Genomic DNA, 25,077 nt, shown 5'->3' with positions numbered 1-25,077 from the left:
GTGAACTGACGTGATGTTTGATACCCGGGATTTGAATCTGAAATACCATGATTGATCAGAGTCTAGTGATAGGGCATTAAAAAGTAACCATGATTAATGCAAAAGTAAACAAAATGTTCTCTACAAATTCCACTATACAGTAGTAACTTGTTCAAGTCTTTACATACATCAATGCTGTGCGCCAGGGCCTTCTACCATAGCAATCTGTACACCCTTCATACCCTCAAACTCTTTATGATCCTTCATACCTAGATTCTTTCCGAAGAGGGGCATCTTATCAGTGGTAAGAAGCATCACACGTCTCAGGTGCGGCCAACTCTTCAAAACCTCATTGAGGATACCAAGCATCCAACGACTATGCCCACCTCCTTGATGCTCTGGTAGGATATAAACATCCGTGAGATATCCAAACGTTACACCGTCTGTGATCACTCTGACCAGGCCAACTTGTTCGAGCTGGTCGCCGTTATGGTCTACATGATATGCATTGTCAGCAATGACTAACATGTTTATTGCGTGTCAAATTTTACATACCTGAAGCCTTGCTATTACCATTCGTTTCTGTGGACTTTTTGTGGTAAAGACCAAAACAGATCGAACTCCGAAGTGCATCCCAGAGTGCATCCCTCGGTAGGTCTCCGGCCCACCAGACCATGTCCGAGCTCAGTGCAGTATTGATTGCATCAACCTGTAGAAGAGCAGGGTCGGTGGACACTAGGTAGTCACCGCGGGTCCAGTTTTGTGGTTTAGTAATATTTATCATGGTTGATGTGATAACAAGGATACCGGAGACTCCGCAGGAAGAAGCTAAGACGGGCATGAGGTTGTCTAAATATGTATGTTCAGGAACTCTTTTTTTTGGAAACAATTTGTTGAATCATACATCGGAGGAGCAATATTTCGGCGAGAATAGCTCCGACTTCTAGGTTTGGTATGTGCGATGCTGGTTCGCGACCATTCGGCATTTGGATTCAACAGGGGCCACTTATTCACTATCGGTCCATTTCTTCGCTATTGTATCCCCGGCAGCTTGACGTAATCCCGAACTTTTGTGGAGTGAGACAAGTTGTGTTTCGTTCCAGTTAGTATCATTCACAAGGTTTCGAAGATAGATGTTAGGCTCACGAAGTCTACGCACATTGTTGCTGTCAACGCAAGTAGAGAATGGTTGTTAGGCCTTGAGACAATCATAGGTATTCGGAATGTATCTCAAAGGAAGAAAACTATAAAAACCAATCAATGTTTCTATTCCATTGTTCATGTGAATTATCAGCGCTCAAATATTCGCAGGTCGTGTTAATACAATTGACCGAGTTCATTCTAAATCAAACTACCCTACATCCTCAACCTCAAAAATGGATAACGGACTGTCCAGAAGACATGAAATCTCAGAGGTAAGCGAGGTCATCCATACCTTGTATTCCATGAAGCTGACACTTCAATTCAGCTTCTTCAACTAGTTGACAACACAACGACAAGAGCTTTCCATACATCTTGTGGAAGCCCAAAATCTGACAGTCGCGATGACAGCAAGCCCTTGAAGCGGTATGAAGAGCTTTTCGGTAGCTTCTCAGCTGAGGGCCTCGGGACTGCTGGCTTCAAAGATGCTATCGATCTGATAAGCCGCAATTCAGTCGATAATGCATCACCTGCTTTCTTGGGTAAACTCGTCTCGGCCCCTTCTGCACCCGGTATTGCTGCAGATCTGTTCCTGTCAATCTTGAACAACAACGGACATGTTCAGCGAGCAGGTCCAGCTCTCACAGCGATCGAGAAGCATACCAGTCTTGAGTTGGCCAAGCTTTTTGATCTTCAAGGCCCACATGTAGGAGGTGTTACTGTTCCTGGTGGAGCTGCTGGAAATCTCATGGCTATGCTTGTTGCACGAAACATTGTTGCGCCAGAGTCGAAGCAACGAGGTCTTACGCCTGGCGAGTATGCCGTCTTTGTTTCAGAAACTTCGCACTATTCAGTCTCCAACTCGGCCAATGTCATTGGGCTTGGAAACGACTCCATCATTCGTATTTCTGCACTGGAAGATGGGACGATGGACCCCGATGCCCTTCAGCGCGCCGTTGAACAAGCGACCAAAGATAGCAAGAAGCCGCTGCTGATAGCGGCCACTTCTGGAAGTACAGTCAATGGTGCCTTTGATCCCCTCGACAAGATTGGTGAAATCGCGCACAGAGTAGGCGCTTGGTTTCACGTTGATGCTTGTTGGGGAGGAGGCGTTGTGTTTTCCGACAAACTGAAGCATCTGATGAAAGGAAGTCATCTTGCGGATTCTATCGCTTTCAACCCTCACAAACTACTGGGAGTTCCACTTGTATGTGCATTCCTTTTAGTGAATGACCTTCGAACTCTTTGGTTGGCCAACAAACTCAATGCTGGGTATCTATTCCACGATGATGCCCCCAAGAAGAACACAGACAGTTCTGGAGATAATGAAACTGTGGAGAAGAAAGATTGGAGACAGTCAAAGCTTCTTGATACCGCGCCTGACGTTCGCAGAATCAACGATCTCGCTTCATTGACGATCCAATGTTCTCGTCGACACGACGCGACCAAGATGTTTCTCCATTGGCTATACTACGGTACAGCAGGTATTGCCCGAGAAGTCGAGCAAGCAGTCGATAGCGCCAAGCATCTTGCCTATCTTGTGAGGGATCACCCACGCTTTGAGTTGATCTGGCAGCCTGAAGAGGTGTTCGCCCAGGTTTGCTTCTATTGGAAGTCAGCGTCCACTGCGGACAAGTCTGGACAGGAGCTGGCGGACATCAACAGTCGCAATACGCGAGCACTGTTCAAGGGAATTGAGGAGATGGGTTGGAAGGTTGACTTTGCTCCTGGCAAGGCCAAGGGAGAGTTTCTTCGCATTGCTTGCAACCGTTTGACTACGCGGGAGACGGTTGAAAAGATAGTTTCGGAACTGGTTGAGTTGGGAGAATCTCTAGGCCTGTAGATCGATCAGTCTTTGCACTGCTAGTTTGTTAATTCAGGAGTTGTATCTTAACATCAGCTACTTAGACTATCCTTCTTAAGATATTTATTTTCATCGTCTAAAATCTAATGGTCAATACTTATGACACCCACTGACTTGGCTAACATTTTGTTTCATTTCATCCCTCTATCAATTCAATTTTTTCTCTCAATATTCAGCAGCTCTAACGACTTCATTTATTATTTTCGAGGGATTGTCTATTTTATTTCTTGTGGACGTATGAATTCGATAAAAAGACCCCGGGCTGTAGTACAAGACCTCTTTAGATTTGTATATCGACTGGGCCGTGATGTATCACTGCTTTGATTCATGCCATTGATAATTGTGGTGTCCTTCAATAACTGGAGAGATCTTTCGGGACGGTAATCTCATCTTAAGTCCGGAATCATTGTCCCTGTATGTTGTTGTGCATGTTTATCGGAAATTCGGAGCGTTGATGTTCTAGTAATGCTCCGAGACAGGGTTGGGGTGGGGCAATTTCACTAGGTACCAAACAGATGATTGTCTGCTTGGAAATCATTTTCTTCGCGAAAGATGCGTTAAAAGCCGTAGTGTCTATTACTCGCTCTCCATCATTTAGTTTCAGACGGACAATCGTCAAGAGCCGAAGAAAGTTGGAATAAATTAAATACATCGCTTCGATTTTGTGAGTTTCGAGCAACGCTAATATTAATGTGTCAATACACAGCTGACTTCCCGGCACAAGACCCCATGAAGCAATGTTTCCACAACAGGAACACGATGCTAATTCCGACGTGGCTCACCCAGCTCTTGAAGAGATCAAATCGGAACCACAGCAAACCAGAGCAGACGGCGTGCTGAGCTCTGATGAGATCAGTGATGAGGAATTTACATCAGACGTTTCCCCGCCACCAGATGGAGGCTGGCAGGCTTGGCTATGCAGTATTTCACTCTCACCCATTGATCCGAATCTTAGCTAATCCCGCTTACGTAGCTTTATGCGGCCATTTTCTCTTCATGAATACGTGGGGTTTCATCAACAGCTTCGGTATCTTCCAGACGTATTACACCACGTTTCTCAAACGTGACCCGTCCGACATCTCTTGGATCGGTTCTATCCAAGTTTTCCTGAGTTTCTTTATTGGCGCTTTCGTTGGCAGGTACATTGATTCAGGACATTTGCGGTTAGTGCTTTCCTGTGGAACAGTTCTAGTACTTATTGGTATCTTTACTGCTTCCCTGTCTACCCAATACTGGCAGTTGCTTCTTTCGCAGGGAATTTGTTGTGGATTGGGCAATGGCTTTCTTGTCACCCCTGCAGTGTCTGTAACTTCGACTTACTTTGATAAACGGCGGTCCCTGGCTATAGGCATTTCAACATGTGGCTCTGTCACCGGGGCACTCGTCTTTAATGCCATGGCTAGACAGCTATTACCTACTGCCGGTTTTGGTTGGACAATGCGTGCTATTGGATTTGTACAAGCAGCTACACTCTTGTTTGTCGTTGTATGCATGAAGACAAGACTCCCTCCCACGAAGTCGGGCAGACTAGTTGAGTGGGTTGCTTTCAAGCAACTTGATTACACATTCTTCACTATTGGAATGTTCTTTGTATGTCCAACCTCACTTCCTAATGTTTCAATACTGACCACATTATCTAGAACTTCTGGGCGGTCTTTTTTGGGTATTACTACATCGCTTCATACAGCCGCGACATCATCAACCCAACTCTTACCTACACCGACTCGTTGAATCTCCTTCTCATTCTCAATGGTGTCGGTGTGTTCGGCCGCATGATTGCAAATCACTATGCCGATACCTTTGGGCCATTGGAACTGTTGATACCATCATGTCTAGTGGCTGCCGTTGCCATGTTCTCGTGGATTGCTGTCCATACTCCAACCCATGCATACGTATGGACAGTCTTTTATGGTATTATCGGTGGTAGCATCTTGAGTCTATTCCCAGCTGGAATCTCATGCTTGACTACAGATCTATCCACCCGAGGCGCTTACATCGGAATGAACTTTTCCATCATCAGTTTTGCCACTTTGTCTGGAAATCCAATCGCTGGTGCAATTATCACGTCAATGGGAGGGAGGTATCTTGGGGCGCAACTATTTATGGGTAGTAGTTTTATTGTCGGGACGGCATTCATTGTAGCAGCCAAGATTTATCATGTTAAATAGGTTAGCTAGTCTCGATCAGCCAAAGGTTACACTGTTTTGTTACGAACCACAATCCGCCTGTCCATAGTATTACCACAGTGGTTAGCGTCAGTGAAGGCGAACTGATGAAGTCCTCGACTCGCCTGCCAAAAGGACCAGATCCTTGACAAAATTACAGGCGTATTCTTGAGTGCCTTATTGGACCCAGTGCATAAGGCGGTCAAAGAATGGTACTCAAGGATCTCGTTCTAGAACATTGTTCTCAGTCCGGATATTATGTCATTGATTATCAACCATCGCATATGCATTATTTTCCCCGTTGGTGAAACATGGGACCAGTTGATGGGTTACTTCAATAGTATGACAAGAAGTTGTCTCTTATGCTTTGGGTTATTATCTGCGAGTGGAGGTGCGGCTGATCGGTCTAGTCTAGATTGTTACCTCGTATATGTAGAGTAAGCGGGCTTTACAGTATGTCAGCATGCAATACTCTCCAACTTAGCCAATATGCTTAAATGAACCCCCGGTCACTTCATACGTAGAGACCTTGACTTAAATGAATTTGAAAAATAATACTAGTTTCGGTTAGATTTGGTTCAACAAAGGTATCAGGTCGCACAATCCTAGAATTTAACCGCCAGTGATATTTACTGTTTGATGCACAGGTTTCCTCTATAAATACCATCTCCAACATCTCAGATTTTTCAGTTAACAATACTCAACTCACTCGACGACTATTACAGCCAATCTCTCTACCTTGTTCATTTCTACAATCATTTACAGCCATCATGAAGTTCACCGCTCTTACAGCTGCCTTGGCCGGCATCACCTCAGTCAGTGCTGGTTGGGAATCCATCTACATTGTCAACTCCAGGAAGGGCAATGAGATCTCCAGTGGCTGTGCCTACTACGCGGACAATGCCGGGGCTTGGGGTAGACGCCCTGATGACTACGTTGATGTGACGCATGGGCAATATCACGTGTGGGAAGGCAAACGGACAGCTTGTGAGTTATTTACAAAGAAATATCGAAAATCATGACGCTGACTCTCAACAGGTCGATTCAATTCAGGCGTTACTTTTAACGTGGATATTAACGCCAATGCCTACGATCAAAGAAACAACGCTTGGGTTGGAGGTGGAAACAATGGATTCAAACAGTTCACTTGCCATAAGACCCATGACAGGGCCGTCACTGTTCCAACTTTGTATACTGTAGACGGTTGGACTGTTCAGGGTATCTACTGGTGCAGAGAGTATGTGGGAGGCAAGCGGGACTGGACTGCTTAGATTTATCAAACAAAGGTCTAGATAGATACAGGGTACTTAGGCTGCTAGGATAAGATTTTCGCTTGATTGCACACTAGCGACGACGCCACTAATTTCTCGCCAAGAACTAAGCCCAAAGAACCAATGATCGTGACGAGCCCCTGGAACTAACGGTCTCAGCTGAACTGTCGTGCAAAGACTATCGATAACACCTTTCCAAAAAACACTCAAGTAGCAAAGCGCTAGTATTGTTTGGGAACATTAGTTGTCAATAGCTCCAAAAGATCTACACTAAGTAATAACAACAAAGCCAACACGAGGTCGATGAGGCAAAATATGTCAGGGGAAGAGAAGGATTAAATCTAGATTTTACCCCCCAACTTTTCTTTTCTCTAGATTCTTGCGTTTTTTCATTATCGGAAAATCTCGATTATCGCAGACATGGCTCGCCATTTCGTCCGTTCGTTTGTTATTGCTGCGGCCCTCAGCCCCTTCGTTAATGCTGGGCCGTGCCGCCCCTCTTCGAGCTCCGTAGCCGTCATTACGACCACTGCTGAGACCACCGTCGAGACTGGCTCTGCTACGACCCAAACCGAGGAGTCGAGCTTGACCGAGTCTTTGTCTGGAACTTCCATTAAGACCAGTCTCACCATCAGCGAGAGCGAATCCACAACAGAGTCTTTATCTGCAACCTCAACCGAGACCACTTTCGCTACCAGCAAGACTGAGACTGGTTCCACTAGCGTTGAGCAGTCAACCACCACAGGTTCTGCCCTCTCAACTGACTTGACCACTACTGTCAGTGAGAGTGGCTCATCTACCGGCACCACTACTGCAAGTGAGAGCGGCTCAACTGATTTGACCACTACAGCCGGTGAGACCGACTCATCTACCGGCACCACTCTGGGCACTACCACCTCAACTGAGTGCCCCGACCCAGAGCCTCCTGTCTATGATGACCCCTTTACCGCAACCAACACCGGGGACCTCCCCGTAGACACAACTGAAGCGGCTACCACCACTGCAGATGCTGTCATCACCATTGTCCCAAGAAACTTTGTTCGAAGAGGTCATCCAGAGATTTTTGTTAGGGAAGTCACCAGCTCAGAGCCCGTTGTGATCATCGAAGAGCCTGCCACCACTACTGAAGCTGCTGCAACCACTTCTGGAGATGCCACCACTTCTGGGGATGCCACCACTTCTGAGGATGCCACTACTACTTCTGAAGACACCACTGCTACTACTGAAGCCGCCACCACTACCACAGAAGAGGCTACCACTACTGAAGAGGCTACCACCACTGCTTCTGAAACCGCCACCGGTTGCATCAACAACATGGAAAAGCCAACACCTGAAGGCGCTATCTGTGGTGCAAGGGGGTATGTTTATGGCACTACCAACGATTGGAGATATCTCGGCGAAGGCTCATCCTCCTCTCTTCTCGATTGCTACACATCTTGTCAGGGGAAGAGTAACTGTGTGACATTTATATTCGAGAAGGATAGTCAATGCTCTCTGTATTTGGGCACAATCACTCAGCTCAGCACAGACCGAACTACTATTAGGTACTATGAGACTCGCTGTTTCTGTGAAACCGGTATTGAGCCCGCTCCTACCTGCTCATACGATACCTCCATCATCAACGGCGGATTTGACAACGGCAAGTTCTCTCCATGGCAGGAGGATCCTAATCCTGGCGGCAAAGTACCCGTTGCCTTAAGGCCCGTCCAAGGTGGCGAGGGCGGTACGGATTATCGGCTTCAGACTGGTCAGTTTGATTTCGACAAGAGCATGTGGATCTATCAGGATGTCAAGGCCTGCCCCGGTACCAGGTTCTACTGCAGCTACAGGTGGTGGTGGCAAGAGTATTACGCGATCCCTCAAAGGGGTGGCGGTAGCTTGGTTCCATATATTCGGGTTTACCAAGACGACGACAGGATCGGAAACAGATACCCCACCAGCGAGGCCCAGACGAAGACATGGATCAACGCAAATTTCCACTTCACCGTACCCGAAAGTGGAGAGACAAGAATTTGGTTCATTGCTAGCAGCCCTCAAGGTGAATGGATCAACAACAGCGATGACCCATGTACACCCGACTGGGTTCACCGACCCAACTCATTCGCGTTGGACTCGGTATATTGCAGCTCGTAAATGATAACATTCTTTCAACTATATTCTATACTAGTATATTTATCTACTTATATTATCCCCTTTAAATCCTTCACTCCCTCTCATCACCGTCAATCGTTTGTGTGAGGTCTGCAACGATCGTCGTTGTTATTTCCTCCATTTTCGCAACTATTGGCACACCAGTCCACATAGTATAAGTGAGCCTTAGCCCAGTGCCAGCGATCCTCACATTTGAACAATGTATGCTTTATGTGACCTCGAGTGTAACCGTCTGGAAGTCCCTCAGATTGCAGCTGAGACCAAATCTCATCTTCTGTCCAGACTAAAATGGATAGTTAGCAAGCCATGTTTTGGGCATGGATGGGGAGAAAAAACATACAGTGACCTCCGCTTTGTAGGTTATAGGCACAATATTTGAGGCCGTCTTTACAAGCCAGGGCAGTAACACCGGCGGTGAAGATGGCACCAGTGGCAGCGACAAGAGTTGCGAGTCTCATGGCAGTGGTAGTGAACTTGGATGTGCAGGAAATACAGAAATTGAAGTGATGCCAATTGAGCTGTTGTGTGTTGAGATGGTGTTTACTGGCTTGACTGATGTCTCTACTGACGATGGTAACTTATGGAGGAATTGATCGTACTTATAGGACATGCCTTCTAATACGCTTTAGTTTTAAACATCATAACCTGTATTATTATTTACACTGGAATGATTGCAACGTTTCTTCACCTCACTCCATTTCCTGCAACGGCCAGTCCGTGACAAGGTTCATTGCAGCTATTCCATAAGCCCGATATCCACCAAGATATTTGTTAGGCATCTAGAATAGACCCCGAGAAATTTTGGTGGTTTTTATTGATGAGATCAGCCTAGAGTTCATAATTAAAATCGATTGGACACATGCCCAAAAGCTGAAAGCTATCAAAACTTACGTCAGATATCGATGTCACCGAGCTAATGCAGGTGGTAAGCGACCCTTGAACTTGCGACAAATCAGATGAGGCCAAGATTGGATTGCGGAGTAACGTCAGACATTTTGGCTGGCTGAAGATAATCTGCATCGGGAGTACCGACACTAGTCGACAAACAATTGAGGCTGACTAGCTAGTCCAATCATTGGACCGTTAGACACTCACACTCAAACTCATGACAGAAGTACCCACTTCAGAATAACACAGCCCGACGAGAATGCAAGAACATTCATGTAATGCTGAGAACATCTTCATTACGACATCTCGCTCTTTACTCTGCTACGTTGCAGCAGGAAAGGCCTCATTCAGAAGAGAGAACATAAAGGACATCCCGCACCCAAGCAATTGCTGTGTTGAAAAACGAATATATTGCAATCACGTTGACTACTGTAGACTCCTCCCAACCTTCCTTCATCAACATCCGCAAAAATGAAGCGCTCTCTATTATTTCTATCCACTCTTGCCACTTTGGCAAGCTATGCCAATGCCGCTACCTGCACAACGGGTCTTAACTATTGCGGATATAACCTTGTGAAAAAAGGTATGAGGTCCCAAAAATTTCTCAATCTTCTTATTACCTTCCTCGGCGGTTGCAAACTGACTCGAGTTTATCAAGGGCACTATAGAGAGGAGATAGCTCGCGAGCTTCTCAAATATCACCAGGATGTCACCAGCTTCAATATGTATCAAAGTTTATTCTCTTGTGGCGACGGTGGTGAAGGTTGGATTGGATATGAAATGACATGTTTCGGTGGTTGTGCCGATGGTGGAGCGGGCCAAAGTGATCATTGTTAATAGAGCGAAGAAGAGGCAAGAGAAGTGTCTTTGGGATAAGGCAAAGTTGATAAAGAGACTCTGGTGTCCTCCAGAATTGTGATTATGACTAGATTAGAAAGCCGATTCGATAGACATGTTGGAAAATTGCTTGCTAGATCAGCGAACATTCTTATTGAGCCTCAGGGGTATCACGTGCATGATCACCTGTTCTTATGATCTTACAGTGCGCAGTCCTCTGAAGTCAGATCTGCAATGCATTCATTTAATCGCTCTCATACTCACAGTCCCGTAATCACGATTCTGTTAGACATTAACTACATTAAATTAGAGTTGGTATTCAATTACTACTACTTAGGTACTTAATTGGTTAATTTATGATTGAAGAAGTAACATCACGATACACAGTGTTGAAACGAAAGATAACACCACCCCTTAGACTGTCCTATGAAGTGTCACTAGAGGGCCATTAGAAGGCCCAAAACACAGCGCGAAATTGCCACCCATCTCTCTCGAAAAGAACACGGCTGTCATCACGATAAACATTCCACTTCTCATCCTCCTTGTCCGCAAATCCAACTCTTGTGTACAATGGTGATCGTCCAGCGTCCTCGGCCAAGTTCCATTTGATGACATGGCCGCTTCCGCCAAAGGTGGCTGCGAATGATTCATTAGCAAACATACGTTGAAGATTGGGGGTAGAAATCAGAGCGACATACCTTCTCCGCCATTTTCCCACCAAGCGAAAGACCCGTTGGAAACTTCAACGTAGGTGTCAGGCTGTTGGCCATCATTGTTACCGAAGTGCGAGTAGTACGCAATTCCAGAAGCTTCAAACCCGTTGCGCTCGCGGTTGATGAAGTAAACACCGTCTGTAGTGGTTCGCTGGATACCCTCCTTAGGGTAGAGTCGCATGGCGAAGACCTTATCAAGGTTGGAGATCACTCTGTTCCATGGGGCAGAGGAACCATCGAGTGTCATGCTAGCATCGTAGGAGTATTGCCTTGGTTCATATTAGCACAAAACCCCAAGACTAGTGTCTAATACCTGAGAGCACTGACATGATAGATGTTCGATCGTATCTGGAGTTAATGACATCCTCCTGCTTGAATGTTGCAAACAAGTTAAAGTCAACTGAACTCTGGTTCCAGCCGTAGACCCTCTCATAGTATTCATAGACTACTGGCTTGTTCCATTGAATGTTGGCAACTGGAGACGCCTGTTCATGGATGAAACCTAGTGCGTGACCGAATTCATGACAGACAGCTGTACTGAACTCCAAATCGCTCATGTCATCAGTCATCCCACCATAGTTCATGGTTGGCTGGTCCTGACTGATGCTTCGGCAGTTGGTGCCAATGTACGACCAGTAGCCATCTCGGTCAAAGGAGATGCGGATATCAGAGTCCCCTGGGGCGTCGCGCTCCATCCATTTGAAGCTGAGGTTGGCATAGCGTGTCCATTCTTCGGCAAACTGCTTGACCTTGCTGCGAACAAAGTCGCTCTGCCTGTTCGAAACTCTTTAGCAAATGTATACACATCAAGTAGACTGTGACATACCCCCACATGTTGACTACAATCTCATATCCATTTGGCCAATAATACTCCTTCTCGAGGGCCAGACGATCCTCGCCAGACTTTGGTTTGATCTGAGCGCAATGATTGCCACCAAGGAAGTCTGAAGTCATTTTGATGGTTGGAATGGGTAGTGCGTGGTTTCAATTGACGATTCTAGATGCAATGAAGAAATGTAGAAATGCTCTGGATTGTTGAGATTATGTCCCAGTTGGGAGGGAGATCAGCGAACCTTTATAACCTTGAGGTTGAAGCAGACATTCTCAACAAGCCATGTCTAGGAGTATCGCTAACACATGTTTGCATGATTTGAAAACGCTTCATCACGCTGTCAAGGGCCAGGTATCTCATCTTACTGTAAGATTGTCGTTGTGAAAATGCAATGTTACGTGCGGCTGAAGTTACAGCGACGAGGCGCAAAAGGCGGAGGTTGTGACTCCTGGCCTTGACTGTTTTCCGTAACCGGGTCATCGGTACTGATCCGTGTCCACCTCCGAGAGTTTTTTATGTTACATTAGAGAATTAACCAAAAATGGATTGGTTGGGTGTCAGAATTGTTTGTGCCGTCATCATCGGGGTCTAGAATAGACCGCGGGCTATGATATTCTCTTGCTTACTTCCTGCAGGAAACACTTGTCAGCACACTCTCATGACCACCCGGCAGAGTACTATGTACAAAATCGCCCAAGACACAAAGATCTGGCTTGGCGGTAGCATTTAGCAATCATATAGAAAATTCCCAACACTTTCTGCCATTCAGGATATACAATTAAATTATTTATTTCTTCTTGGCTTCTTTTTTTATCTAATAGAGCTCGAGTTGCTTGAATCCATTACATGGCTCAAAACGTTGAGGTGGGCCGGCCACGCTGATTGCTGACGGCATGAGATTATGCCTGCATGAAGCTGAAATACTGAAGCCTTGATCTTTACGTCGTGATTTATACTTCATTGGGTAAGGGAGCTAGTGGATAGCAGAAACGATGGCCTCCTAAGTCTTAGGGTATAAAAATAAGTAGTCTAAGAACCATAGTCTAAGGAGCATAAAGTGACCCACTAATTTCGTCTCTTATGCTTCCAGTGGTCAATTTTTCTGATACCCTGAGGAGGAGTCACCAAATAACAAAACGGTAAATATTGAGGAGAGGTGTAATCTTTGATCGCGTAGCCCGAGATATTCGGTAATTACTCACCGCCAGTCTTATTTCTTACATGGTCGGTCATGTAGCACGAAACGCACCAGAATCTACTACCAATTTCAGCTCCGATTTGGCACGGCTTTCCTTGTGCCTTGTGAGAAGTTCTAAACTACTCATCATAACATGCGAGGCCTCCTGTTGGAAAAGTTATAAATCACAGTACAAAACCCGACATCCAAGACCAATTCCATCTACTCAGACCATTCTCATCTCCAACATATCTGGCATTATTACTACTTCCATCTACACTTCTTATTCCAGCCTATCAATCTTTCAATATGCAGTTCAATCTCGTATCTCTCTTTATTCTGGCATTCACACTGCCTGCCACCATTGCTCAGCGCACAGAGGATAATGCTGTGACGATCAAAACCTTTCCCAACATGATCGGTTGTGGATGGGGAGTCAGTGGACACACAGAGTCCTTTCCCGATGGAGAATGTTTTCATCTGCCGCGAGACTACATGGACGTCAAGCAAATCACAGAGACCTGCCGCGGTTTGTTCTTCAATCTACAATTACCATAACAGGAGATTACTGACTATGGCATAGTCTTCCTTTACACAAAGAACGATTGCACGAAAACTGAGAAACAAGTCTACCAAGGCGAAGACTGTATCGACATTCGTGACTATCAATCATTCAAGGCTTTCTGCCACTGATACCCACAAGTCGTAGCTAAGACGTCCAGTGGATGCTGTATGATGGGCCTGGATTTTGAACGGACCGTGGCATAACGACGGTATCTTGATTGTGGTCTCCCACGTCATCTGTGCAAATGCAATCTTTAAGTTGGTCTACTAAATAGAATTACGTGCATCTCATCATTTCTAACTGACGTTTAATGTTCTCCGTTTCTTCCCATTTTGACGTTTAGTTGGCTCTCGTTCGTGATTCACGACAGAAAGTGCGCCTCCATTTGGACAACCAGTGCGCATTAGATCAGTCCATAGGTTAGAAATTCATGTCGATTGTCTTCTTCCCATACAGTTCCAGTCTTCAGTCAATTGCCTCGTTTTATTCGCCGACTTAGTCAATTTTAATTATCAAAATAGATACCACCATCCCTCGCATCACCATTACCTCTCCCAGTGGCGGCCAAGTCCCAGTATCGATATTTCCGACCTCGAGGGAAGTTCCTTTAGTAGAGTCATGGGTGTTCTTCGCCGACCAGCTCAAGGAGTCTGAGCCTGAGCCCGAGCCCCAGCCAAAGTCTACTTCATCCAATACACACAATCAATATTTGTTTGTACGGTTCACAAGAAGAAGAAGGCATAAGGGACGAAATTAGTAGGTTACTTTATGCAATTTAGGTTACAAGCTTAGGTCATTTATTTGTATACCCTAAACTTCAGACACCATCATTTGGTAGTTGCATTATCTTATGCATGATCGATGGCTGATAGATGATATGGCAATTTAAACCAAGAAAGAACTAGATTGAGAAAATGCGACCTTTGATGAAGTGTGGGAGTATACGAAAACGAAGCTCGCAAGAGAAGAAGATAAAGCCCAGGAGGTAGAGACTGAGGAAACGCCTGAGGCTGAGACAGAGCAGGGGCATTTTGATCAGAAGAAGGAGACTCGAGTTCGAAGGGTTTCATTTCAATCACTGTATTATCTTCAAGCAAATCCCACATCCAATACCATTGGTTTGCGCAGAAACTCCTTTGTATCTATGTCCAATATTAAGCAGTTTTGCTCTTAGTATTCCCAACACAAATGAATATCGTATTTAAATCCAATGCCTCTTTGTTTGTATGTGATAGTGATGATTGAAGATCTAAGTTGAAGGACTGCAGACAAGAAAAAGATGTAGACGTATGTGTGATGTGATCACGTGATCGTACACGTGATACCCTTCACGCTCAACACCGTTCTACTCAAAGCTGTTGCTAGATATACAAAAATGGAATACAAATGAATGTGTTATACATATGAATATAGTATGTAGTTGTCCTGATTACTTGCATTGTCCGTCGAAAGGACACGAAGCAGCATCGTAATCGCACAGCTCCGGAATAGGACACCCTTCACAGTTGTTGGTCATAAAGGTATTCTCGAAGAGAAAACCATGAAGATCTATGTCTGGCATTCCGGCGCGACCCGGTTTAGTACCGCATACAACGGAATCTGACTGCCTCTTATAGTTCTTGCCGGTGGTTACGAACCCATCGTCCGAGGTATATGTCAACTTGGATCCGTTGTCGGACACACTAACCTTTGCTTTGCCAGCACAGTCCATTCGATAGACAGACTTATCAGAAGCCCACCAGATACCGTTTCCAGCATCGCATACTAGGATACCATTCTCCCAGACTTGGACCCACATGCCATCAGGGGAACCGATACAGTTATGCATATAAGTGTGTGCAGTGATACAGCGACCCTTTGGACCGGGGTTTGGCTTGGGAGTCTCTGGCTTGGGAGTCTCCTTTGGCTTCCAGGAGGCACAGGCGCTGGATGTTATCGTAGCCTGACCCTTTGGACCTCCCAAGAGAGTCCACGTAGTACTCGAAGCGCATGTGGCTCCAGACGGGCTTGTGGGTGGTACCCATGCGGTGATGGTGGGAAAATTGGGGTCTACACCGGTGCTGATGCAGGATGTGCTTGTCTGGCACACGCCTCCTCGAGGCCCTCCGTTGCAAACAATGTTGGTAGTAGAGGCGAGGCAGACCTTACCAACCGGAACACCACTGCTATCAGTTGGCGTAGGCAGGTCAGGCAGACCAGTCAAATGAATTGGCCCGGAGTTGCCATTGTTTCCTCCAGATCCAGATCCAGATCCAGATCCAGAGCCAGAGCCAGAGTTAGAGTTATCTGATCCAGCAGGAGAAGTAGGATTGGAAAAGTCAGGGTTCGTTCCGGTCGGGCTAAAGGTGCACCAGAAGCCTTCGCAAAGCTTTCCGCAAACGTCGCTGCACAATGGACCGGGTTTTCCAGGTTTGAACTCAACAGAGGGTCCGAATCGAGGCCCAGTTCCGTCACCACTGCTACCTCCAGAGCCAGGCAAATCACATGAGCTCACAAAGTCGCGAGATTCTAGGCTTCTCTTTGGTATCGCGCCGGGGTTGCAGGCCACAGGATCGACACCTGCCGGTCGTTCCTGGCCATTGTAGACAACTATCATCTTGTCTTGTCGCTCTGGGCTGTAGGTCAGGAATCGTTTCTTGCTGTCAATAACAGCCCTGACCTGTTCTGGTGTTGCAATACCAGCCGCTGCTGCTCCAGGGTGTCCACGGACGTAGGCAATGAGTCCCGCGACAAGGGGAGCGGCTGCGATTCGAAAACGTGGTTAGAGTAGTTCGAGTTGAAATTGAGAGCGAAAACATACCAAAAGATGTTCCCGAGGCACCATTGTCATACTGCGACAAACCCGGTAGAGGCTTGTTGAATGGTAGTTCTACACCTGGTGCCCAGTCTGTGATCATCTCATCAAAGACGTTGAAATCGGCTTTTTTGCTGTAGCCGTCTACAGCACCGACAATAAACCTGGACTTGAGTTGCTTCATGGACATTTGTGGCTCGTGAAAAGGTTTATCGGGAAAATTGCCTGCAGCAGCGACAAACACGGTTCCGTACTTTTCTTCCATCAGGCGCATCAACATCACTAGTAGGTACACAATGCGTCAGTGGATGAAGTTGTACATGTCATGGCGTGGGAGGCACTCACTGTATATACCCCAGCTCGTGGGGTCGTTTGCGCCAACAAACGCGTTTCCAAACGACATGTTGACAACGGCCTTGTTATTCATCTTGCCGTTTTGATGATTAGCAACCATCAGAAGAGACTCAATGGCACGCTCCCCGACAAATGTACCTGTCATGTAGAAAGGTATAAAGACAAGATTGGCTGAACGAGCTATTCCCATCGAGTGCCCAACGGCATAAGACGAAACTAGGTACCCGTGAGCTTTGTCGGCGAAAGGAGGATCATCGGCAATTTGCCAAATCGGGTCAGGAGTCAACTGCACGGGATTGGCGTTTGCATAGTCCTGTTTGACGTATTAGTATTGTGAATCTACCAATATAGATTGTAGTTGTACTGACTGGTTCCTGAGGGCCGAACCAACCACCGTCTATAACATAGACGGTCTGGCCACTTCCCCCCGAAGAGTCATAATAATGTGTGAACTTTTTCTTGCTAGGCTCGTGGCGCGGCTTGCTCGTGTCCGCATAGCCAAAGTCCATATCGAAAGGATAGTTCTCGGGCATTGACATCATGGACAATTGCCACATGCGATCGGCAGAATTTTGTTCAGTTCTCTTGGACAAAGAACCATGTCGTTTGTGAGATTGAGGATTCTTGGAAGTATTCCTCTTATTGAGATTCCTGGGTTTGATGTCATTCTTCGGACGTGGCCAAGACTCATCTCGTTTCGCAAATGGGCCAAATGCGCTGCCTTTGTTTCTGTAAATCCATCGTACCTAACAAATACCCTTTAGTTAGCTTCTGCATTGTGCGTTCAAAATATAGACTTACCTCTGGGACCTCGCTGGACTTGAAGTATTTCATGGCGAGGGGTCCAGCGTTATAGAGGATAAAAAAGCCTGTGAAACCAAGATCATCTGCCCGAAATTCTTTGTAGTCGGCTACCATACCACGCGCTTCCAGTTTCTCTTTGCGCTCGTTGAGTAATTGAAGCACAATTCGGCGCGCGAGGCTGCTTGTGGGCGAGTGGAGGAGAATGAAGGCTGCGTCTCCGTTGGACTCACAACTCCAATCAGCCATGAGACGTCTCTTTGTAAGACTGCGCTTCTCATGCTCAGGAAGACCAGTCACCTCTGGCATCATGTTCCCAAAATCGAGAGCCCTCTTCGTGAGTTTGCAGCTCTCGACTTCTTTAGTAGCCTCGACATCCTTGAAGTTGCATCCGGTGATGGTGGCACACGTCGATTTCACCTGCGTTGCTGTCGTCCTTGTCACTCCATTGGAAACGGTTGTGGCAAAGGCGCTGGTCGTCAGGCAAAGAGAGGCTTCTGCTGGTGTACATCCTTCAGGCTTAGGAGGAGGGGCGATTTGACCTCCAGGAAGGACACTGTTGACCAAACGTTAAACATAGCGATTGAGGGCAGTTCGGAGTAACTTACGTCATCTTGGGCCACGGGGGAAGTGTTCCTTTGATTGTAAATCCAGGAGGCAACTTGATCTTGTCAATTGGGGGTGGGCCACTAGACGAGGTCATGTTAGCAAGTAAATCACAAATAGTGATGCGGCTATGCTAGGAATGAACTTACGGAGGCAGGATTCCAGGCGGAATATTCCATTCCCAACCCTTGATGTCAATTCCAAATTCCGGCCAGCTGATACAAACCCAAAAGAACCACAACTTGCAAGTGGTCTTGCTCTTAGGTCCGTCACCATCATCATCCTCGCCCTTTTCCGAGACATCAGTCTGAACAGGCTTGATTTCCCACGATGAAGGCCATGTAGGGCTAGGATCTTCTTGGCCAAAAGGCGGTTTCGTATAAGGCTCCCACGTTGGTTCCGGGGGGTTGTCATTTTGTGTGGGGCCGGTTATGATCCAGGGATTTCCTGTATTGCTTGTCTTCGTCTTGGAGGCACCCGGCTTACCTGGCGCGATTGTACCTCCAACGATCTTGGGCCATGGAGGTAGCGTAAGTGTTCGTACTTGAGTCGAGCCACCTTCGAGAGTAAGGGTTGTTGTGATTGGTTTGATGTTGATACTTGGAGTCGGTGTAAGGGTTCCTTGACTTTGACCAGACGTGATTCTGACATTGTAGTAGTCTATCGACTCTGTAACAATATTTGGAACCGTGACTGTTATTGTCTTGGTAGATCCGGGCGCAACCTCCAGAGACGTCTTGAAAGGTGGAATGGAGATGGTAGTCTTGGAGGGCAACGCTCTCGGTGGCAGCACGAGTTGGCAAGGTCCGGTACATTGGGCTGGTGTTCCTGAGTAGACAGAGGGATCAAGATAGACTACTTCCCCTTCTGCGTCGTCCGGTCTGCAATTGTTAGATGTCATCGCCAACTAAGTATTGGTAGTACTTACGAGCCAGAACCTGGGACTTGGAAATCAATACTCCAAATCATAGTGCCTCCAAAACAAAGACTATCAGCAAAAGCTCTCTTGGCTGCGAATGTCTCCTCGTCATCGTAGCCAATCCATTGATCATCCCAGGTAATCTGCTTCATCATCGAGTCGGCTAGGTACTGAGGCTTCAGGTTCTTCTTCTTGATTAGCTGCTGGATTTCGATGAGAGACATTACACCTCCGAATCCGGTACATGGAGCTGGCTTGCTGGGACCTGAGAAGCCGCAAAGTAGTTGGTTGCAAGATGGATCGCTTAGAGTGTAGCCTCTACCGTACATGGCGAGGCCAAAGTTGAGTTTCTGGGGGTTCAGGCCTTCGAACCAAAGAGGCACCGTGTTATTGCGAATCTCACGAATATCGGCTTGACCGCGAACCTTTTTACCAAGGGTTAAGACGTCGGCATCCCAGGAGCCATGCAAATCTACCGTTGTCAGTATGAGGAACGACGAATGTTACAGTATACATACCATAAGCCATAAAGCCGAAAAAGTCGACGTATGGTTCCATGGCCTTTGCATCGAACCATCTGAGATACCAATAGTCGGGAGCAAGGGTGAGACTGATACCGTAAGACTGCCCAAAAGCTGCACGCATTTCTCTTACAAGAGAAACAAGGTTCCTTGTGTCGGCTAGTTTGTTGCCGCCTCTTTTAGGGTCGCCTGGGTATTCCCAGTCAAGATCAACGCCAGAAAACCCAAAGGTATCCATATACTCCTTCACGGAGCTGATGAACGCGGCTCGGTTGGTTTTGCTAGACACCATTTGACTCCTATGAAATGGTCAATTGAAGTTCATGGCCATCGTGGTCACGATACATACCATGTCTTATGGGTTGCAACTTCAGGATTGGAAAAGTCGAAGCCTCCAATGGCGATCCAGGTCTTCAGCTTGCTACTCGCCAAAGACGTAAACTCTTTCATAAGCGCAATGTCGTCTGGGTGGGCAGGGGCAACCTTGAAAGACGAAGGGTCGATAAAGGCGAATGAAAAGAAAATGTGTGTGAACTTGCTAGTGTCAAGCTGCTTGGGTGAAACTTTGTTACATAGTCGAGTTCGAACGTTCCAGGACTGATAATAGCCGATGGTTCTGGCACTGGAACCGCCGCTACCTTTTGCACACGCTGGTGGACCAGTAATGGCACAAGAACCATAGCCAGCTTGACAAGGTAGAGTCTTGTGGATGGGGTCAGCATTATCACAGTAGACCTCGGTGGCTAAATGGGGTCAGCAGAGTGTTAGATAGTTAGTGATAGGCGATGCTACTTACTACCGCACCAGCCGGTTGCGCTACCTATTGTCTTGTCAGTATGGTATTTGAGAGAGAATATTGGCCAATACTTACAACAAAGCTTCATGCCGCACGGCATGTCAGCGTCCTCGCTGAATTCTCCACACATAGCTGTAGCGTCACACTGAGACTTGCACCCATCACCGCAATAGTCAGGTCCATAGCCGCAAATGCTGTTCTTACCACAGCAGCTGTATTAATTTGTTAGAAACGAAGAGACTGGTGAAAGTGATATCCATACCTTCCATCAATGCAAGGTGCGTTATCGCAGCGTAGAGCATCACGTTTTTGTAACAGGCTGGCGCTTCTCGTCTGCAAATGTGAGGCAGACGTGTAATTAGTTAAAGTCCTGTTCATACCAATGGCATCTGCAGGAATCTGCACTGGTGGTGCTTCTTCCGGATTCTGATGGGCAGGGCTATGCTGGATCTTATTAAAGATTTGTTGAGTTTTTTCTAAAGACATTATCAACACATGTCGGCCTCTTGACGCAAATGTCAACTCACCATCAATTGGCCATAGATCCTTAGTAGCCCTCTCCTGGTGAGCGCTAGGAATCTCATTGTAAGTATGAACGAGTGAAGGAAAAAGAGCGACTTGACTCGCTGCTACCCAAAGGGCAAAATGCGATAGTTGGGACCGCATGATGCCGACAAAGATGGGTATTGAAGGAGTGACAAAAGGTAAAGAATAGAGAACGTGGCTTGTTGTCTTGACACAGGATTGTAGGACGTATATCTATCTCCCACATCCTTCAAGCACTTATTCTTACGGTTGTATCACAATCTCCTGTGTTGCAGGGTATTAGCAAGAGACTGTTCTAGACGCGCGACTAAATCTCTCAACTCTTTTTATCCCGCTATACGGGCTTTGCGGATGTAACAACAACACCCTGTATACATCTCGAACCACATCGACTTTCGCCACAATGTTAGGGGTCTGGGCCTGGTTGAGGCTCAGTAGCAGGGGTTACGATCCTTCCGACGGACAGGTGGCTATGGATTTTTTCTCAAAATCTAGTCTTTAAGCATGGTTCAATACAACGGAGAAATAGGCTTCAACTCAAAAGGAAGGTGACATTGTCATGATAGGATTATGAGCCTATACGAGTACAAAATTGTGATCCTTCGAGGCTTTGACCGGAGATTATGTCTGGTGTTATGCAAGGATCGTCGGTCCTTACCGACGGGATATCGACGTTTCGGGCTTGGCTAGATCTGTTAGCTTGGCATCTAATCCATATAATCGCAAATACTCCAATCAACATAGCAGTTACTACATGGATTCGCATCCTTACCTCGGAAAGGCAAATTTTTAACTACCTTGTATTTTAATCGTCCTTTTTGGGTTTATCCTTTCCACTCAGCCTGTCTGTCGGCCGCCAGCTTGATCTGACCTGATAAATGCGACATGCCTACCAGGGGACTTGGTCCAAATGATCTAGAAGACTGAAGTTTCTCAGGCCATTCCGAGAGGAACGTTTCGTAACATGTCATCGCTATCAGATGCATATATCTAAAATCGGGGTGATGATGCCTAGCTCCACGTACATCCCGATGTTTCGGTGATAGGAGAGGCATGCTAGTATATTTCTACCGCCAAATACCTAACTGTGTTACATACCCTCAGTACTTATTATACGGTGACTTGTCTCATTTTAACGTGGAATTACTGTTGATCATATACAAAACATTATCAACTCTTTCCTCCTTGGTCCTGCGCCGTCGCCCAATTTCCGACATAAGATGGTGTTAGAAAGAAGATGATCGAAAATTTAAGTTGAAGGACGGTAGCTTCTGGGTAGCAGAGATGTTGGATTCATAAGTCTTAGGTCGTAAAAATAAATAATCTAAGACATAGGGCCCACACAGCATAAAGTGGCGTACCAATCTCGTCTCTTATGCTCCTAGAGGCCAATTCTGGTATTACCACAATGTGCCAGCTTGAAGCTGTCCTTGTTGATCGTAATGCCAGTAGTCGGCATTGTGTACGAGACCTTTGAAAGTGGTTAGTTGTGTGCAGCAAGGGACCGGGATCGACTGACTTTAGTCTTGGTGGTTTGGGCGATGATGTCTTTGACTTTTGGCTTGACAGTTGACTGAGGTTGCAAGAGGAAGAAGTTGCTGCTGTCTTCAGCGTGACAGAAGCTTCCTTTATAAGTCACCTCTATCATAAGGTCCATGCCGTAAGAGTCACGCCGTGGAAGAAACCTTGTTTTGAGAACTTTTAATTTGAATATTGTTAAAATTTGATCTGCGCGGACAGATTAATCTTTGTTGAGAACCTAGAGGAAATTGAGAAGGCCTGGGTAAAAGCTTAAGGATCATAAGAATATTACCACAATGTGCATAAACTTTATTTTGGTGTATTATTCCTTACTTATTTATCGTCTAGCCAGTCCCACATCCAATCCCATTGGTTTGCGCAGAAATCCTTCCCGTGTTTCCATAATATCCTGTCTCAAAATAACATTATATCGCTTGATCCAGGTAGCTGTAATGACCCTGAGTTGAAGCTCCGCCAAGTTTCGTCCGACACAAGAACGAGGCCCGTAGCTGAAGGGGATGAAAGCATTCTTCTGCTTGTCGGTCAAAGTCTCCCAGCGCTCAGGCTTAAAGTCATCAGCATCAGGGCCCCAAATTTCCGTTGAGTGATGAATGGTATATGTAGGAACACTGAGAACTGTGCCGGGGCCAAAGTATCGTCCATGAATAGTGACTCCCTTATGGTGGGCGGGAATCTCACGAGGTAGACCGATACCAGATGGAGAGTGAATTCGGAGGGTCTCGTTGATGCAGTGGCCGAGGTAGGGAAGGTGCTTCACGGCCTCGAAATCAGGAATAACGTCGCCCTCGGGTACAGCAGCAGTAACCTCCTCGTAGAGCTTTTGCATGACTCCAGGTGTCCTGACAACATGATACAGCAGAGCACAAGAAGAGTTGGAGGTTGTGTCACTTCCGGCAATCAACTGGGTAAGAGCCTCAGCAGTAAGCTCATCACGTCCAAGAGGTTCACCCTTCTCGTCGCGACCCTGCATGAGACGAGCCAAAAGATCCTTTCGGGTAGAGTCACCGCCTCGTTCCAGACGCTCACTAACACGTGCAATGGCGATACCAGCGAGATTCTCAACGGCCTGAAGACCTTGGCTGAAGAAAGGATCGGGCAGATACTTGGCGTAGGGCTTAAGCTGAGGGAGACAACCGAGAGTTGCGGAGACTTCGCCGCGACGGTTCATGATTTCGACAGCTGGGGCGTAGATGGTTGGGCTAGTGGGGGAGGCCTTGACTTCAGCAATGTCGGCACCAGAAGCGAGCATTCCTAGAATATGTCAGTTTTTCTGTCAACTCAAGGGTTTGAGACTACTTACCAAATGGCTTGCCGAAAGCTAGGTCAGCGATGATATCGAAGGCCAGAAAGTTGAACCAGTTGAGACAGTCAACGCGTCCATAGCCATCGCTCTCTTTGTTGCTAGCAATACGGTCCCACTGCTTGATGAAGACCTCAAGGTTCTGGCGGATATAAGGCTCAAACTCGAGAACAGACTTGGGAGCAAAGGTATGCGAAACAATCTTTCTCTTGCGAGAGTGCTCGGCTCTGTCGCGTGTGTTGAAAAGACCGCGGCGGATAGACACAAAGGTATCGTAAAAGTCACTGTTCGGTTAGTTTACTGTATCTGGAAAGTTCAAGATTTGACAGAACATACGCCTTCAAGAAGCCATTTCCGTGACCGTAGATAGTGTTGATAGCCTCAGAATCGGCAATCGACACGTGGTTTGGTGCAATGCGCACAACAACGCCCAACTTCTTGTGAACTTGGTCAACGATTTCGTAACGTTTTCCTTTTCGACATGTTGACAATAACCAAAGATTGCTAAATTGTGCCGGAAAAGGTGCGGGAATACCGCGCAGGTCCTTGTTGCTGACCCATGGGAGGATGTACCATGCAACGAAGGCGACGACAAGAGCCACGGGTGCCCAAGGAGAGATGAGGAGTTCTGTAAGAGCCATTTTGTTAAGTGATTCTTGACACAGATGAGAAAATAGACAAGACGAGAGGAGGAGCTGGGTATTTATTTACATCGTCTTGGTCCATAGTGGCTTTTGATCGTCTTAGTTTGCCCCAGATTATTTACCCCAGATGAGATGGAGGTAACCATTGATAGCTTCCGAGGAAGGATTTCTCCACATTCTGCCCTCGGCAATTTCAATATCTAGCACATAATTGGTTAATTTATTAGTCTGTCTTAGTCTGTCCTAGTCTTTCCCAGCCGCAACTCAAGGGAACTCGAGATACAATACTACTACGTTGTCAGAAAGAGGTATGGGCCATTATATGGACACTCGTAACCTTTCTGAGGAATAAAATACAAAAATTTTACATATTCTCCTATTCATTTGCCATATACCAACACTGATGATTCAAGTCAATACGTCATTTCACTTTGCTTACTCCAACTCATTCCAACTTACTCGGATATTGTAGGCATCCGATTGGCTAGAACTCCGAGGAAGCAATCGGTAGAAATATCGGCAAATGCCATTCCTCAGGGAACCAGAAAAGTGGTCCGCTTCAAGCATAAGAACGAAATTAGCAGGTCACTCTATACCATTTATGTCATGATCTTAGCTCATTTATTTTTGTATCCTACAGCGTAGAGGCCATCTTTTCTACTACTCGTGACC

The 25,077-nt window shown here is 46.4% G+C and overlaps 10 protein-coding genes across 10 annotated transcripts; 5 read left to right on the top strand and 5 right to left on the bottom strand.

Moving 5' to 3' along the window:
• Positions 1-168: 168 nt before the first annotated feature.
• On the bottom strand, positions 169-763 carry FSST1_009927 (uncharacterized protein; the record flags this gene model as incomplete). Its single annotated transcript, XM_083226944.1, has 2 exons — positions 169-473; positions 535-763. The coding sequence occupies 2 exons, from the start codon at positions 761-763 to the stop codon at positions 169-171; spliced, it is 534 nt and encodes a 177-aa protein (XP_083085888.1).
• A 592-nt stretch (positions 764-1,355) lies between these two features.
• On the top strand, positions 1,356-2,962 carry FSST1_009926 (pyridoxal phosphate-dependent decarboxylase family protein; the record flags this gene model as incomplete). The annotated part of the gene is made up of 2 exons (XM_083226943.1): positions 1,356-1,394; positions 1,448-2,962. The coding sequence occupies 2 exons, from the start codon at positions 1,356-1,358 to the stop codon at positions 2,960-2,962; spliced, it is 1,554 nt and encodes a 517-aa protein (XP_083085887.1).
• A 758-nt stretch (positions 2,963-3,720) lies between these two features.
• FSST1_009925 (uncharacterized protein) lies at positions 3,721-5,151 on the top strand (the record flags this gene model as incomplete). Its single annotated transcript, XM_083226942.1, has 3 exons — positions 3,721-3,904; positions 3,957-4,573; positions 4,624-5,151. 3 exons carry the CDS (start codon positions 3,721-3,723, stop codon positions 5,149-5,151), a joined length of 1,329 nt encoding a protein of 442 aa, XP_083085886.1.
• Positions 5,152-5,918: 767 nt separating this feature from the next.
• Positions 5,919-6,419, top strand: FSST1_009924 (uncharacterized protein; the record flags this gene model as incomplete). Its single annotated transcript, XM_083226941.1, has 2 exons — positions 5,919-6,135; positions 6,187-6,419. 2 exons carry the CDS (start codon positions 5,919-5,921, stop codon positions 6,417-6,419), a joined length of 450 nt encoding a protein of 149 aa, XP_083085885.1.
• A 420-nt stretch (positions 6,420-6,839) lies between these two features.
• Positions 6,840-8,552, top strand: FSST1_009923 (uncharacterized protein; the record flags this gene model as incomplete). The annotated part of the gene is made up of 1 exon (XM_083226940.1): positions 6,840-8,552. The coding sequence occupies one exon, from the start codon at positions 6,840-6,842 to the stop codon at positions 8,550-8,552; it is 1,713 nt and encodes a 570-aa protein (XP_083085884.1).
• An 89-nt stretch (positions 8,553-8,641) lies between these two features.
• FSST1_009922 (uncharacterized protein) lies at positions 8,642-9,028 on the bottom strand (the record flags this gene model as incomplete). The annotated part of the gene is made up of 2 exons (XM_083226939.1): positions 8,642-8,853; positions 8,911-9,028. 2 exons carry the CDS (start codon positions 9,026-9,028, stop codon positions 8,642-8,644), a joined length of 330 nt encoding a protein of 109 aa, XP_083085883.1.
• A 1,715-nt stretch (positions 9,029-10,743) lies between these two features.
• On the bottom strand, positions 10,744-11,962 carry FSST1_009921 (uncharacterized protein; the record flags this gene model as incomplete). The annotated part of the gene is made up of 4 exons (XM_083226938.1): positions 10,744-10,931; positions 10,994-11,277; positions 11,336-11,782; positions 11,835-11,962. 4 exons carry the CDS (start codon positions 11,960-11,962, stop codon positions 10,744-10,746), a joined length of 1,047 nt encoding a protein of 348 aa, XP_083085882.1.
• A 1,364-nt stretch (positions 11,963-13,326) lies between these two features.
• Positions 13,327-13,710, top strand: FSST1_009920 (uncharacterized protein; the record flags this gene model as incomplete). The annotated part of the gene is made up of 2 exons (XM_083226936.1): positions 13,327-13,546; positions 13,601-13,710. 2 exons carry the CDS (start codon positions 13,327-13,329, stop codon positions 13,708-13,710), a joined length of 330 nt encoding a protein of 109 aa, XP_083085881.1.
• A 1,301-nt stretch (positions 13,711-15,011) lies between these two features.
• Positions 15,012-20,859, bottom strand: FSST1_009919 (uncharacterized protein; the record flags this gene model as incomplete). Its single annotated transcript, XM_083226935.1, has 13 exons — positions 15,012-16,324; positions 16,383-16,658; positions 16,722-17,043; positions 17,099-17,476; positions 17,532-18,087; positions 18,140-18,220; positions 18,287-19,018; positions 19,066-19,528; positions 19,575-19,876; positions 19,927-20,320; positions 20,374-20,397; positions 20,449-20,585; positions 20,636-20,859. 13 exons carry the CDS (start codon positions 20,857-20,859, stop codon positions 15,012-15,014), a joined length of 5,202 nt encoding a protein of 1,733 aa, XP_083085880.1.
• A 1,918-nt stretch (positions 20,860-22,777) lies between these two features.
• FSST1_009918 (cytochrome P450) lies at positions 22,778-24,402 on the bottom strand (the record flags this gene model as incomplete). The annotated part of the gene is made up of 3 exons (XM_083226934.1): positions 22,778-23,712; positions 23,762-24,045; positions 24,098-24,402. 3 exons carry the CDS (start codon positions 24,400-24,402, stop codon positions 22,778-22,780), a joined length of 1,524 nt encoding a protein of 507 aa, XP_083085879.1.
• Between the last annotated feature and the right edge of the window lie 675 nt (positions 24,403-25,077).

Source organism: Fusarium sambucinum, chromosome II (assembly GCF_050947815.1).
Source record: "Fusarium sambucinum isolate potato_lamoka chromosome II, whole genome shotgun sequence".
Lineage (NCBI taxonomy): Eukaryota > Fungi > Ascomycota > Sordariomycetes > Hypocreales > Nectriaceae > Fusarium > Fusarium sambucinum.
This window is presented reverse-complemented; position numbering and strand designations above follow the sequence as displayed.